General features: G+C 35.3%; 2 protein-coding genes across 6 annotated transcripts in view; one reads left to right on the top strand and one right to left on the bottom strand.

The window, feature by feature from the left end:
- Positions 1-2,537, top strand: part of WDR17 (WD repeat domain 17) — a 93,190-nt gene extending 90,653 nt beyond the window's left edge. For all 5 annotated transcript variants that reach the window (XM_033105114.1, XM_033105115.1, XM_033105113.1 and 2 more), the window contains one exon: positions 240-2,537. In XM_033105114.1, the coding sequence (XP_032961005.1) occupies positions 240-359 (120 nt within the window). In that variant the 3' untranslated portion in view covers positions 360-2,537. The remainder of the gene's footprint in view (positions 1-239) is intronic.
- A 102-nt stretch (positions 2,538-2,639) lies between these two features.
- On the bottom strand, positions 2,640-14,026 carry SPATA4 (spermatogenesis associated 4). The gene is made up of 6 exons (XM_033103880.1): positions 13,807-14,026; positions 13,259-13,388; positions 12,768-12,886; positions 12,434-12,654; positions 8,060-8,176; positions 2,640-5,120 (listed from the first exon to the last, which is right to left on the bottom strand). The coding sequence occupies exons 1-6, from the start codon at positions 14,019-14,021 to the stop codon at positions 5,014-5,016; spliced, it is 909 nt and encodes a 302-aa protein (XP_032959771.1). The 5' UTR covers positions 14,022-14,026; the 3' UTR covers positions 2,640-5,013.
- Between the last annotated feature and the right edge of the window lie 1,727 nt (positions 14,027-15,753).

Below are 15,753 nucleotides of genomic sequence, written 5' to 3'. Positions count from 1 at the left end.
TCAGCTCATAAAACAAAATTATATTTTGAAAGTCTTCAGGGTATAACGCTAAGATATTTTAAAGTATTTCTATATTGGTGGCAGTTCAAAAAATCTAATTTTTCTCTTATTTGAAAATTTCCTATCGGCATTGCCTAAATATCGCCAGTGTTTTTTATTAGAGTGAGTGTTTCTGGAAGTTTAAAAACATGTGAATTTATAACTTCATCTTGTCTTTCCTCAACTCTCACTATGTGCAGGGTCCTGTATATTTCCTTGAAGATGGAAAATCTGCTATCTCATTGAATGATGCTTTGATGTGGGCAAAGGTGAATCCGTTCTCACCTTTAGGGACTGGAATACGACTTAATCCATTTTGATAGAAGGTCTAATTCCATGCTTAGTTGTTTCTTTTTTTTTTAAAGAACTTTTGTGGGTTAGTATTAATTTAACCTTTATTGTCCAAGAGCCAAAGGTTGGGAGGAGAAGGGGAACTGGAGAATAACAATTGATTTTATTCGTTTAACTTCAAAAAATAAAATATTTATATGCTTTTGAAGAAAAATACATATCTCCTTTATAAAATATAATAGCCATATTTGGGAGGAAGGTAATGTTTAAATTATAAAGGAGTGAATAATCTAAAAGAGCATATAAAAGTTTCACGCAGCATAAAAGTTACCCAAATATTATATTGTTGAAACACTGAAACATATAAAATAGTGCAACACCTAGAATAGTACTTGTTGCCCTATAGTAAGGACTTAATGAATATTTCAATGACTGAGTATCTCAAAATATCAAAATGGAAGGTATGTAGTACGACTGATCATCAAGTTAGCAAATATCCGTATTGTCCTCTATTTAATGTTAGTAAACCACTAGTGTTAGCTCATATTTAATAAAAGTTTTCAATTACAAGTTTAATATATGTCAATAAATGGATTCACAGTCAAAATACTTTTGAGTTTTATTTTTTTTTAAAAGAAAACATTACCAAGGTTTCTATCTGAAATTCAAATGCCCGATTATAAAGGAATAGGTTAAATAAGCATGAAAAAAATTGGGGGATGAAAAACAAAATGCAGTCAAATCTGTATGAGAATTTGCATTTGATGGTAATTAATTATTTTAAAAGATATTTGCTTTCTATAGATATTAGTTTTGAATAATGCATTTAATATTTTCATAATCTCTAATCAGTTTATATTAACTCTAACCCATAATTTATTTGATGAATATTGGTTTGAAATAAATTTATTTGTAAATAGGATATTAGTTGAAATTTTGGATATATTATATAAATTCAGGTTTTAAAAATATTAAAAGAATAAAGCTATTTAAAGAAAGCATGAGGCATAACTGCAAGTATTTCAATTGTTCTAGAATTCTAACTTTGAAATTTATGAAATGAATGCATACTAGGAAGAACAGTACTTTGATACTCAAGTTGTTTATAATATAGATGTTTTATAATATAGATGATTTTGTCTAACTAAAGAGTTAGCTCATATAACCAGAATAATTGTGGGTTTTGTTATCTTTAAACTTGTTGCATTTAAAATATTTTTAAATTTTTCTTAAACAAGCTTCTGAAAACAGAAAACAATATTATGTACCTATCTATTACATTAACCACTTCTAACTCCTCAAAAAGACATTATAGGCTTAAATTCCATTTTATAAAAAAAAAAATAATTAACATTATAGAAAAGAATGTATGCAACTCAGAGAGCAATGGGTAATATAAAGTGTATCTGAGAAGTATTTTTTTAACCCTCAGCGATACGTGTAACTCTTTTTTTACATGAGGAGGATTATTAGCATATATGTACTAAAATTTCCTCACTTAAAAATGGCAGTCTCCTACTATCATTCTCTTTATTTTGTTTTAAATAGATTAAGAAGTCTTTTGTGCTTTAAATATTTCAAAAGATATTATTGAGTTTAAATTATATGTATATAAATAATTGTTACCTTCTGTATTTTTAATGAATGCAGGAAGATGATATTTCTTATGTATAAAGTACTGAGAAAAATCATATAACTCTTTAGCACTTGAAGACAATAGAGTAACCCAATTTCTGTCTGAAATCTAAATTGGCTTGATTTAAGTGCATTTCTGTTATTCTTTGTCATCTATAATGTTCTATACCTTAATTCTAATTTTAACTATTAATTCTTTATAGAATTATAATTGTTGTTTGACTTTGTCAATCTGTATATACTGTGCCTTAATATGAAAAACAAAGCAGTTTTTTAAATTTATAAAAGTATTTTTCATTGTTAGATTTCATATGCATAAAAATTCAAACAAATAATATGAACTTATCTTACTTGTGGTCGAAGATGTCCATGTTACCAATAATATGGACAGATTATTTTGCAAGTTTCATTCTGCATTATGAAAGACGTCTCATTAGATTTTAAAAACATTGAAAAATATTTTGCTATAAAAATTACAACATGGTTAACAAAATTTCAGTAGCAAACTGAGTTACATTTCGTGAAAATCTATGATTTTTATGTCAATTGAAGTTAATGAACTCTCTCTCTCTCTCTCTCTCTCTCTCTCTCTCTCTCTCTCTCCATATATATATATATATATATATATATATATATATATATATTTCCACAAAGTCATCTAGATGTGTTCAGGAACATGGTTGCATTAGAGCAATGACTGTATTTTGTTGTCCTTATAACAGGAAAATTAGTACTTTTTTGGTATTAAGTTAAAATTCTGAATATAGTAAAAGTCTCACAAATTACTTGTAAAATTTGGGATTTCATATTAGTGTGCCAGTAATACAGAAGATATCTTTATTATCAACTCTTGGTAAGTCTTATTGTACCATCTCTTTGAAACTCTTGATCTAAATAACTGAAAAAAAGTACTTCCATGATGAATTTAAATACCATATGACTGCTATAATATGGCATGTAGTTATCTAGATTTTCATGTATTTCATGTACCCAAATGTCTATGTATTTCAGGTCCCCTACATTTTAATAAATGCTGCAATTTAAAGCCAGATATGATGTAGTTAACTGCTAAGATGAGTGTCAGTCTTGTCCCTAAAAACATCGAGGGAACACTATTTTCCCCACCAATGCTGGCTCAGAGTCAGCAGAGGTGTGAAGGGCTGAGCTGTCCACCTGGATTATTACCCTACTCGGAAACCTAGAAAAGTCACTTTATTGGACTGTTCAGGAGGAAGATTCTCCATGTGTAAGAAACACTGACTACAATAAGCCCTCAAATTATCTGAAAGAGAGGCCTTCCTAACGAATAAGAACAGCACATCACAGTGGTCTCCATTGCCATGATAAGCATTCTGTCAGTTGATTGAAAAGGTTCTGTTCCTACAGGGGCTGCTGCAGCTCCTAGAAAAGTTCATTGCTTTCTTCCGTCAAAAATCCTTTGTGCCATTACATTTCCACTGTCTCTATTCCTAATGCTGTACTCCGCTTCTTGTAAGTATATACATACATATATATACATAAAAAAAAAATCCTTTGTGAAGTAAATGGACTTCCTGTGATTTGCCGTAATGTTGGCTTCTGTTGACACAACTCATCCTCCAGAAGTTCTTGAAGTTATCTACTTTGGCCATACCTGCTACCTTCTTTATTTATTCACTATGGAATGAATCTTACAAGCCATTTCATATTTTTCACAACTCTCCATAAGTCTCACAGGAGTCTTGGGTACTTAACCATAGGCCGTGAGGGATAAGCTTTTTCAGGAGATTGAACAGAGTCAAGAGGATAAAGAAACATATTATTTGACTGTTTACCTAAATCTATTCCTTTTCTCAGGATCTTTCGTCAGATGAGCTTCAGAAGACTTGTTTCTAAAACCCTTTCCTAAGGAACTATATTTTATGGGTTAAAAAATTATTGCCATAATTTTAGATTTGTCCCATTAGAATGCAAGGCAGCAGGTAAATAACCCAGAGCTGGTTAAGATATGCATTTGGACTAAGATATGCATCCTTTACCTCAGATAAAACCAGATTCTATATACATTCCTAAGAAGTCATCTGTTTCACCGGGTCTCTCTTTAATTTCTTTTACTAAATATGATGTGCTGAAAAATTAAACAAGGAAGTCTGTGGAGGTAGAAATTCTAATAAAACTGCCTAAGCCTTCAAAAATGCAGAAAAACTGATAAAGTTTAGCTGGAAATTGACAAACGTCATGAGATTCACCATTATTAATACTCATCTTGGAAGTCAAAGAAGGCTGTTAATGAGATGGCGTAAAAATATGAATAATTCCAGTGGAAAAATTTTCCAGATAGGAATATAAAGTTACCAAGAATATATGAAAGATAATCAGTCACGACATCAATGTGCTTTTGTTTCCCTTTAATAAAAATATGGGCATGACAGCAACCAGTAGGGTTAAATTGAATTAAATGCATTGATAAACTCCAGAACCAATTTCCAAGTAAAGCTTGATTTTCTTTCTCCACAACTCAGTATCAACAGGAAGGATACCTATTTTTTTAAATGATTTAAATAATGCTATTTATGGAGGTGGGTAAGATTTTCTATGGGCCAGTGTATAATAATCATTCAGAATAAAATTTGTATTAATGAATGTGATGTGTAAATACATACTAGTACAAGAAAACTAGTAGCTTTCTTTCATTTCTAATGAGGAAAACATTACAAAGTAGAATCAACATTCCTACAAAATTTATGAGAAAGAACTCTTGTCATGGTGAATTATGTTTAACTGTACCTTTAAAATTATTTTTACTCATTCTGTACTAATTAATTTGATTTTGTATTTTCAACAGTACCTGGCACAGATGTTTTTTAATAAATGGTTGTTGAATGGAAATGGAAAAAAAAAAACAACAAAAACCAAAAAACATGTTCTTCAGCCCAATTATGGATAAGATACCACTTTAATTTTACTTATTATTGAAATATATCCCAGACTAGGTGATTATATCCCTTTAGTATGGCAAGAGATAGTGGTATCACTTCTGCAAAGCCATTAGACAGGTGCGTTTCAAGGTTACTTTTCCACGTTTCTGATAGGTTCCATAGAAGATTCAGAAAAAGATGTTCCAGCTTGCTTCACAGGAATTGTTTTAAGTGAATTGCCACCATTACCTGTATTTGCTGGAATATTTAAATAAACAAAATTAAAATCAAATTGTGGTTATTAAATATTTACACCACCATCAGTGTTTGCAGTACATCAAACATATACAATGACTGGCAACAGCCTGAGCACAGTAAACAGAATAATCTAAAGCCTGGTAAACAGAATATTTAAAGCATGCATTATAGTATTCATAAATAAAAAACCTGAATGTCACTCACCTCCAAAAGTCATCAGCAGTGCCTAAAAATATCCAGGGTTTATTTTCGTACATCTGCTACTGAATATGACTCAACTATTTTTAAATATTGCTTCAGAAAGCAGCTGAGGCAAAAGTGCCACGACTTTTATAGTGCTTAGATTTGGCACATACATATAATTCATAATTCAGTTTCTGGAACTCTGATGCACTGAGGCATCCAAGCTGGCCACCCAGGCCCTTTAGGTCACCCAGTTCTGAAGTGAGGGGCCAGTGGCAGCTAAGAAATCTTTATCCTTTTGGCCCATTATTTTGCTAAGGCTAGATTTGGGTAAACAAATAGAGGAACTTAAGTGTTTAAAAAAAAAAAAAAGAAAGAAAGAAAACCAAAGTTAACAACCTGTCTTACAAGTAATTTTCGCCACCCCATTTGATAATTAGAAGCTTTGCAGATGAACAGCCTGTGATTTCAGTGCCATTCAGTGCAATCTTAGACGGTAAAATAGGGTTAAGTTCCTCCTGTCTAGTGTCCTTGCCTCTTCGTCTTCCATTAACTTTCCTGTTCGCTGACCTGAACTAATCACTCTACAATTTTCTCAGAAACAACTGAAATGGAATCCCTTTCACAAGTTTGGGAAAGAAAGTAACTTAAAGCTTCGCAAAACAGCTCTCCATCCATATGATTGCCCAAGTCAAATCCACACCATTTAGTCCTGTTCTCCCCAGACTGAGAGAATCCAAGTATCTGGAACAGGACTGAGAGAAGTAAAAAGATAAAAGCATGTTCCTTGCCATCCTGATCTGCCCTGTCCAGTGAAGACGCACATAAGCTCATCATCCATTTTGAAAAGGACAGAAAAAGACCACTGACATGAGAGGAAAGCATAAAAGCAGAGAGAACAAGGTGGGAGGAGTTTTTCAACAGTTCATACATTATTAAAATTATAAAAGCAAGAATCCGTTCTGTGTGGAGTCCTGATCTGGAATAATGACAGCATACAGTTTTTCTAAAAACTCATGGGAAAACCTTGCAAAGTTTTCTGAAAAGATAACAAATAAGGAATTCAAATATCAGTAGGCATCATTTTTATATATGATGCTTTGCATCTGTTTCTTACACAGGAAGGAAGGCCCGTTGTGACTCATTACTACTTCTACCTTTACTTAGCAGATCCCAAAACAAGTGGTCAGGCCCTCTCCCCTCCGCAGGCAGGTCCAGGAAGCCATAAAGGGAAAGAGGCAAGAAAGACCCCTCCTGCAGCCTCCTCCCCAGGCCTCTCCACCCACCAGAACCCCATCCTCCCCTGCCTCAGCTACTGCCTTGGCTTCAGCTCCCCGCTGCTAGAACTTTCGCTGCAGATATCCCTCGCAATGAGAGGAGGTTGAGGCAGCTTGAAGGCGCGGATGTGTTTCCAAATCTGAAGGTGAACCAATGGAAACTTTTTTTTCCCCCATAGAAACAGTGTTATTTGCTTCTGCTGGGTTCTAAAATGCCAAGTAATGCCTCAAGCATATGATGAATTAAAGGGATTTTGATGGACTGGCTTAATGACTAGATATTAAAAAGTGTGCTCTGAGGAACAGTAGTTCTACCAGGCCATTAGCCAAACAAACCTAAAGAATAGTGATGTGTGATCAAATAGAGTTTGGAAAAACAGTTCATTCTGTACCTCTCCTCTTTAATATTTACAATGCATATTAGCATATTAAAGGCTTTCTGTGAAGTCATACGTTTTTTAAAAAAACGAAGCTCTTGACAGTGCTTTCACCATAAGGTTCTTATGTAAACAAGAAAACAAGAACCTTTTTTTCCCCATGAAATCTTTAACACTTTAGGCAACATGCTCTGTAGCACAGGTCCACAAATATTTCCCATCAAGGGCCTGACAGTAAATATTTCAGGCTTTGTAGTAGGGTTATCAGATAAAACACAGGACACTCAGTTAAATTTGAATTTCTGATAAACAATGAATAATTTTTAGCAGAAGTATGTCCTCAACATGTCCCAGAAGTTATTGGTTGTAATTCGCTCTACTTTTATGCTCTACATCTGCACTTTGTGGACTGTCCAGTCTCTGTCCAGGTCAGCTACTCGGCCCTGCTGTTGGCACTCAGAATAGCTACAGACGAGGTGTAAAATGGGCAGGCAGTAATGTTCCAATGCAACTTTCTCTATGAACATGGGAACGAATTTCATATAGTTTTCATGCGTCAGGACATACCATTTTCCTTTTGATATATTTTTTCAACCATTTAATAATGTAAAAGTCATTCTTAACTGACAGGCTATACACAAACAGGTGCCGGGGACTTTGGGCCTATAGTTTGCTGTGGTGTAAACGCTTTCTGAATTAAGAGGATTTAAACAAGTGGCTACTTGTAATGCAACTGATTGGGAAGCCTAGGTGTGCAAGTATCTGTGTCTATCTCAGGACTGATTCATCGTCCTGAGGATTGTGTTTTGAGCTGGGCCAGTGAGCTTCACCTGTTTCACACTTACCTATTTAAGGATAAAGCAGAACTGCAATAGCAGGTGGAGTCACCCTGGTCTGGGAATGTCCCCTGCTGTGACTGGTATTTAGCAGGCCTCAGAGCCCCTCCACCTACCAAACAGCACAATAACTTGCCAACCTACCTTACCATTCAAAATGAATGCTTAGACCAACATTTTTAAAAATTTAAATGAACAAAGTAAAAAAGGAAAAAAATCCACATTAACAGGTAAAAAGTTAAAAATAAAACAACAAAAGCACTTACGGAAAATAGGAGCAACTCTTTGTCTTGAAATCACTGAATTATGTTTGAACCCAGACACTTGGGCAGGAAGATGATTGAGAGTAGATTCTCCCACTGTCGGTTTGACATCAAACCGTTCTAGAAAATATAAACACAAAAATCGTTTCTTAAAAAATGGACTGTGGCCATTGACAAAATAAAGCACCGTAATTTAGAAATTAAGCAAATTATTTAGACATCTGTTGTATCATTTTCCTAAGAGTGGTGTGAATACATAGGTTAATAACCCTCTCCCCACATTGTTCATATCTTTGATGCATAAAATAGTCGCTTTAAAAAGTTACTTTATAGGAAATGTCTTTATGTTCCTATTAGTTTTTTGGTAAGTTTTTCTATAATAATATGTATACCGAAAAATGAACAAATAGTGTTTACAGTTTGATGAATTTGTGGGGTGAATACACCTGGGGTACCATCACCTGAATCAAGAAATAGTATATTACTAGCACCCCAAAACTCTCTTCTTGTCTCTCCCATAGGGTACCCAAAAATGAAAACACTCTCTCATCTTCTATCATCATAAGTGGGTTTTACTTATTTTTGTATTTCATAAATATAAAATCATACACTATTCACTTTATAAACATTTTTATACTATAAAAATGTAACAATTATTTCTCTGTTTCCCTTATTTCTTATTCACTAATTCTATAAGCTGCCACACTTGGGCATCAGTTTCCCTATGTTTCTAAAGCTTCTAAAGATCACTTACTCCTCGGCAGCTCAAAGCTTGAAGTGTCTAAGGTAATTTCCACACATCAGCCATGTCCTGCTAATGCTAAATGCTAAATACAACTCTGGCCAGTAACATTCCCAGAATGGTAGTTATCTCAATTAATTACTTTGGCTGCTTAAAATCAGCAGCCTCAAAAATCAAGACTGGCAATAGTAGATACTATTCAAGAATCTGAAGGATTGAGGTGATCCATGCCTTATGAGAAACTGTGTTCAAAGGAAGACAACAGAGATACCTTTGCACAAAGATGGACTTTTAATAGAAGATTAACTGGAATAGTTGTGTGTGGTTCTAGAAATCCTAACTAGAACCAATGAGTAAAAGTAATAATGAGATAGATTAAAGTAAAAATTAGGTATAAAAAAGAATGGTATCTGATTTGTGGTGTTAAAAAAATGACGAAACTAAAATGCTGGACAACAAAAGAACTTAAGTGGCGCGGGGCGGGGGGCGGGGCAAGGTGTAGTCAATGTCGTGATGTCTAAGGTCCTTGTAGTTTGAGGAAGACAGCAAAGAGATTAATTTTAAACCAAGATAAATATGCATATTAAAATTTCTAGGGTAGCACTAAAAAGAGTAGAAATTTAAAATTTTCCAAATGAGTAGAGGCGGCTAAGTCTTTGGGGAAAAAATTATCCCAAAAGAAGAAAAGATAGGTAAGACAAAAACAAGAAACAGAAAAAGAGAATAAATAAAAAGCACCAAATAATATAATATGGATCCATGTATAACAGTAAGCAGTATTACTGAATCCATAACAATAAAAGTCACAGTAAGTGAAATACAAAGGTCCATGCAAAAGGTTACTTTATAAAAATACAAACTGCAGGACTTGTTTACCAAGTATCAACACTTACTATAAGCAACAGTAGTTAAGACAGTATGATGGTTGTGGCACACATGTAGCTACTTCCCTAGAACTCAGAAACAGAGGAAAGAAAGTATGCACAGGAACTTGAAACATTTAAAACATAAAGGTATTACAAATCAGTGGGAAAAGAATAGACTGTTCAAAGTGTTGAGACAATTGGTTCTCCGTTTCAACTGCATACAACACCTTAAAAGTGAAAGACTAACCTCTTATCACATACATGCTTTGCATGTTCCATAGGTTTCCTTTTCAATCTTGTGATTGTTTCCTTTGCTGTGCAGAAGGTTTTCAGTTTGATGCAATCACACTTGTCTGTTTTTGCTTTTGTTGCCTGTGTTTTTGATGTCATATCCAAAAAAATCATTGCCAATACCAGTGTCAAGAAGCTTTCCCCCTATGTTTTCTTCTAATAGTAGTATGGTTTTAGGTCTGTAGTTTAAGTCTTTTATTCATTTTGGTTGATTTTTGTATATAGTGTGAGATAAGAGTCCAGTTTCTTTCTTTTGTATGTGGATATACAGTTTTTTTCAGCACAATTTATTGAAGAGGCTATTCTTTCCCCCTTTGTATGTTCCTGGTACCCTTATTGGAGATCAGTTGACTGTAAATGCATACCCATAGATTTACTTCTGGATTCACTATTCTATTCCATTTGTCTATAGGTCTGTTTTTATGTCAGAACCATATTGTTTTAATTACTATAGCTTTGTAGCATAGCTTGAAATCAGGAAGTGTGATGCCTCCAGCTTTGTTTTTCTTTCTCAGGAATGTATTGGCTATTCAGGTTCTTTTGTGGTTCCATAAGAATTTAGGATTTTTTTTTCTATTTCTGTAAAGACTGCCATTGAAATTTGAGAGATTGCATTGACTCTGTAGATCATTGTGAGTAGTATGGATATTTTAATAATATTCTTCAAATCCATGAACATGTGACATCTTTCCGATTATCTGTGTCTTTTTTCATTTCCTTCATCAGTATTTTATCATTTACAGTGTACAAGGGGTTAATGTCCAAAATATATAAGGAACTCATACAATTCAATGGCAAACAAGATAAATAACTCAATTAAAAACTGAGCAAAGAACCTGAATAGACATGTCTCAAAAGAAGACATACAAATGGCCAACAGGTATATGAAAAGGTACTTAACATCATTAATCATGATCACTAATCAGGGAAATCAAAACTGCAATGAAATATCATCACACATCTGTTAGAATGGCTACTATTATACAAAAAGACAAAGGTAAAAAGTGGTGAGGATGTGGGTGACTGGACCCACCTGAATAACCCAGAATAAACCCCCTATCTTAAGGTCTGTGACTTTAATCACATTTTCAAAGTCTCTTTCACATGTAATGTAATATATATACTTCCAGGGATCAGGGCATGAAAAACATACGGGACATTCGGCCTATGACAAAGTTTGATAAAATCAACTAAATTAAAGTTAAGAAACGTGACTTAAACTAAGAGTAACATAAATAGCATGTATAGATAAACTATTTTTTTTAATCAAGGAAATTATAAACAAAAGCAGTGGGACAGTGGTTACTCTTGGTGGGAAGAGTGGAGAATGCAATCAGAGGACACACAGGAGAATGTAAAGGTATTGGTAATATTCTATTTCTTAAATAACAAAAGGATACACAAATGTATATTCATTGTTATTTACCTTTTAATTATACGTTATGTGCATACATGTGTGATGAATGTCACAGCAAAATTTTAATGTTTGAGAACAAAAAATTTGAAAATACAAAATCTACAACAGGATTAATAATATGAATTCTTTCTCTTCTCACAAATTCTTAAGTAGAACAAATCAAAGAAGAGAAACAAGGATGATAGGAGGAAACAAAAACTCATAGACATAGACAATAGTGGTTATCAGATGGTAAGGGGGCAGGGGAGCTATAGAAGAGGGTGAACGGGGTCAAGTATATGGTGATGGAAGGAGAACTGACTGGGTGGTGAACACACAATGTGATATATAGATGATGTATTACAGAATTGTACACCTGAAACCTATGTAACTTTACTAACAATTGTCACCCCAATAAACTTTAATTCAAAAAAAAAGATGACAGGAGATGGAAGAACAGACAGAATGAAGACAGGACAAGAACCAAAATATTTATCTCACAATTTGAGGGGGAGTTCACTTACTTTGTTTGCCCTCTGTGGGACTCACCTTGTAAATGCTTTGGACGCTTTGAGAATTATTTCAGTGATACTTCTGGAAAGTTGCCGTGGATTGCCCCGGTCTGCCTTACCATCTGAGTAAATACCAACAAGTCTACTACGGAAAAGATAACACTGACCTACTCTAGAGATCATCTAGAGTGAATCATGGTAATCCAGGCTTTTCCTAAACTACTTTACTACCCTAATGAACTCTTAAACATTCCCATCTTCTTTAGTAACTTGAGTTAATATGTGAACTTTGATTTCCCACAAAACTTTATTTGAACAGATTCACTAAACGAAATTTCTAAAAAGTATCTATACACTATGTTAACCTATGCTTTCATCAGAAAGAATGAATTATAACATAAACCACACCAATGATAATTTCACTGCTAGTGTAAGAGAAGTATTTTCCTGTTAAACCAGGGACAGAAAAGGCAGAAATGGGACAGTGGCAGGCGTTTCTTTCACCTGTGTTCAAGATGAGCCTCCCTAAGCTTAGAAGAACTCATTTGAGTATTTCTAAGGAAAACTTACCTGGATACAATTTTCTACCTAAATTTCTTTGCAACATTCGTAAAAGGAAGAGGAAATCAATTTTAAGTTCATTGCTAACCATGTTGGCATTACTTATTAATTCCGATAACCTAATGTTATCTTTAATAGACTTTGAAGCTGTAGACCTGGGAACCAGGGGCAAATGCATCTGGTAACTGTACTCTGTAAAATTCACCAGGTCATCCTGGATACTTTTAATTCTGGAAATAAAAAAAAAAAATACTGTTGACAAACCACATGTTAGGAATGAGATTTATATTATCAAACGTTTCATATTAAATTGTATTACAATTTAAAATTCCAAATAACTCACTCTCGATGTGTTAACAAGGTGTAAATCTCTTGTATCAGTATTTCAGGTACTCCGGCTTTACAATGAATTGTTCCATAGATCAGTTCTTTAGGGAATTTAATTTTTTTTTTGGCCAGGAACTTTAATAGGAGAAAGAAAATATTTTCACCATAAGAAGCTCTATAAAAAGCTCCAATTACCATGAATTCACTTTAATTCCCCTTTTATCTCTCAACTACTTTTCTGATTTTAACATGTTATTAAAAGATATTATTCACCACAAAAACCATATCCCATTCCAATTTGAAATGAGTATGCTCAGTTTCATAGGTAATTCATGACAAACTTTCAGAACATTTCTTTCAGTACACGTTAACAAGCTGCCGACTCAGTAGCGTTGTTTCGTAGCACACAATCACACACAGATATGTATAAAAATCCAAGAGAGCAGGAGCACACCTTTCAAAACACAAACTTCTTAACAGTTAAAATGTCAATGATTGTTAATTTACCTTTTCCAATTGTGCCCAGTTACCCAACTTGACTTTTAAAGAAGTTCCATTTACAAAAGATGACAATTTAAGGTTCCAGGGGTAATATATGGTGAATATTTCTGCTATCAGGAAGCCATTTGAAAAATCCCTAATCCATAGCAATAAGGAAACGAAATAAAATGTAGTTACTTATACAGTTGGCATTATTTTATAGTTAACACCAATTTAATACAATGTACTGAGAGCAAGTAACTTGTCCAGTGTCCCTGAAGAGCCTTGACGTTTTAATATTTTCGTAGTTACCAAAGCATTCTATATTCAGTCTAAAGCGTAATGATTGGTTGATTGAATGAATGCCATGCTTCACCGTATTATTTTCAGGTTCGTTCCCTAAGAGGGTAGGTGTGTCTGTGGGTGTGGTGAGTGGGCGAGATAGGCTACGCGAGGCGGGCAGCCCCTGCGGGGCGGCGGGGCAGCGAGGCGGGCGGCAGGAAGGAGGCGGGCGGGGGTTGGGGTTGCTCAGGCCCGACGCCCGCCCAGGCGGCCTGGACCGGCATCTCCCGCACCTGTTGACGTTCCTGGGGAAGAAGGTGAGATCCAGGCTCTGGAGCCAGCGCAGGATGGACCGAGGCAGGCGGGAGCTCTTCGGAGGATGCGGGTAGACCAGACACTTTTTAGGTCTCCTTGGGTCGGGAGCTGGCGGCTGTGACGAAAGTGACGAGTTCGGTAGGGCTGCCGCCGGCACTATCAGACCCCTTTCTTCCCGGTAGGAAGCAGCCATGTTGCTTTCGGGGTTTCTATGGCAGCATCAGTGGGGCGGGGCCTCGTGGGCGGGGCTTAATGTGCGGGGGCGGGGCCTCAGCGGAGGCTCCCTGGCCCTGCTGTGTGCCCCAAAACTGGGGACCCGACGCTCTGGATTTGGGGCGAGATCCCTGGCCCCACTGGGCGTGGACGAGGCCTGGGGAGCCTAAGCCTTGGGCGGAGCTTTGAATCTCAGTTTTAGTTGGCGTTACTAATGTAGAGCTCATCCACAACCCGCCTTGAAGTTTACATTGTAGATATTGTGATTTCTGTCCAGCTGAAGGCCTATTTTCAGTCAAGAATTTTGAAGAGGGTGTGCGGTGTTTCCAGAGGACACGGACAGCTTTTATTTGGAAATTGGAAACAATAGGGTTTTTCCTCCTAAAGGCCAATGGGAAAAAAATTTTTAAACTTAAAATGAATTCACTTTTAATGTCTACAAAATTTACCGTCACGATTTCCTTAGTTATTACATTAAGTGTTCATAAAAATTACATAATATTTGAAAACAATGTGTGAGTTAGATATTCACGCTTCACAAAGATGCCCCAGTGTGCGTGAGCCATTCATTCAACACATCGTTATTGAATCTCTACGATGTGCCAGGCACTGATTTAATCACTTGGGATTCATCAGTGAACAATACAGAGGGGAAAAAAATGATTGCCGAGCAGGCGTCGACAATTGTAAATTACATATTTACAACAACAAAGTTATTAAAATTATTTTAAAACTTGACAGCAAAAAAGTCAAGGTACCATGTAGATGCATGATAAAATATGGGATAGAGCTTGATAGTGGAACCATATACGATGTCATTCAATGTTCATTCATATACATGTTTATTAATAAAGTAAACCAATGTGGGTTTTTATATGGTTTAAAAGTAAAGCAAAAATGATGCTATACAAGTGCTTTCTTTCTCTTTGCCCAATGAAGTTTTTCATGAATGACTCATTCATGCAATTGACTTCCTCTGAGGACCTTTTATTCTGTGCTGAGCTATGTACTAGGTCTTCCTATCCAGTGTGGCAGCCACACTAGCCACATGTGGTTATTGAGATTTAAATTTAAATAAATTTAAATAAAATAAAATAAGTAACGCTGGCTACATTTCAGCTGCTCAACAGCCAAATGCAACTAGCGATTACCATATCGCACAGCACAGATATAGCACTATCATTGCAGGAAGTTCTACTGGACAGCTGTGTACTAGATTACTTACAGAAGATGCAGATATAAATATCTGTAAGAAGAACATGTACCCTGAAAAGCTCTGCCGTGGTAATAGTATGTTAGTGTCAGGGAGGAAGCAAGTGATTTAATCTGAGGGAGTCTAGAATTCCTCTCAGAGAAGATGACCTTGGATTTGGATCGTATAAGGCAGTATTTTGAATTGGTTAAGACACAGGTTTTGGAAGACCAGCTCTGCTTTTTATTAGTTATGTGACGTTGGGCAAGCTGTTTAACCATTTTTATTTGTGAAACGTGGAAATAAATAGGGTGTACCTCATAGGGTTATGCTGCAGATGAAATAAACAAGGATGCAAAGAGCCTAAAACATGTGCAGCTCATAGTAAGAGCTCAGTAAATATAAGGAGTTTCTGAAATAATCATGGAATTCTGTGAGATGAAGAAGCGAGGGGCTGATTCCACACAGAATGTGAAAAAAAAAAAAAGCATAGATGATATATATGGTCTATGATAGAGTT

The sequence above is a fragment of the Rhinolophus ferrumequinum genome, chromosome 4, assembly GCF_004115265.2.
Source record: "Rhinolophus ferrumequinum isolate MPI-CBG mRhiFer1 chromosome 4, mRhiFer1_v1.p, whole genome shotgun sequence".
Lineage (NCBI taxonomy): Eukaryota > Metazoa > Chordata > Mammalia > Chiroptera > Rhinolophidae > Rhinolophus > Rhinolophus ferrumequinum.
This window is presented reverse-complemented; position numbering and strand designations above follow the sequence as displayed.

Coding starts and splice junctions, on each gene's coding strand:
- SPATA4 (XM_033103880.1), bottom strand. CDS start 14,021: ATGGCTGCTTCCTACCGGGAAGAAAGGGGTCTGATAGTGCCGGCGGCA. Junction 12,655..12,767: donor ACCTTGTTAACACATCGAGA/GTGAGTTATTTG, acceptor TTTTATTTCCAG/AATTAAAAGTATCCAGGATG. Junction 8,177..12,433: donor AGGTAGAAAATTGTATCCAG/GTAAGTTTTCCT, acceptor TATATTTTCTAG/AACGGTTTGATGTCAAACCG.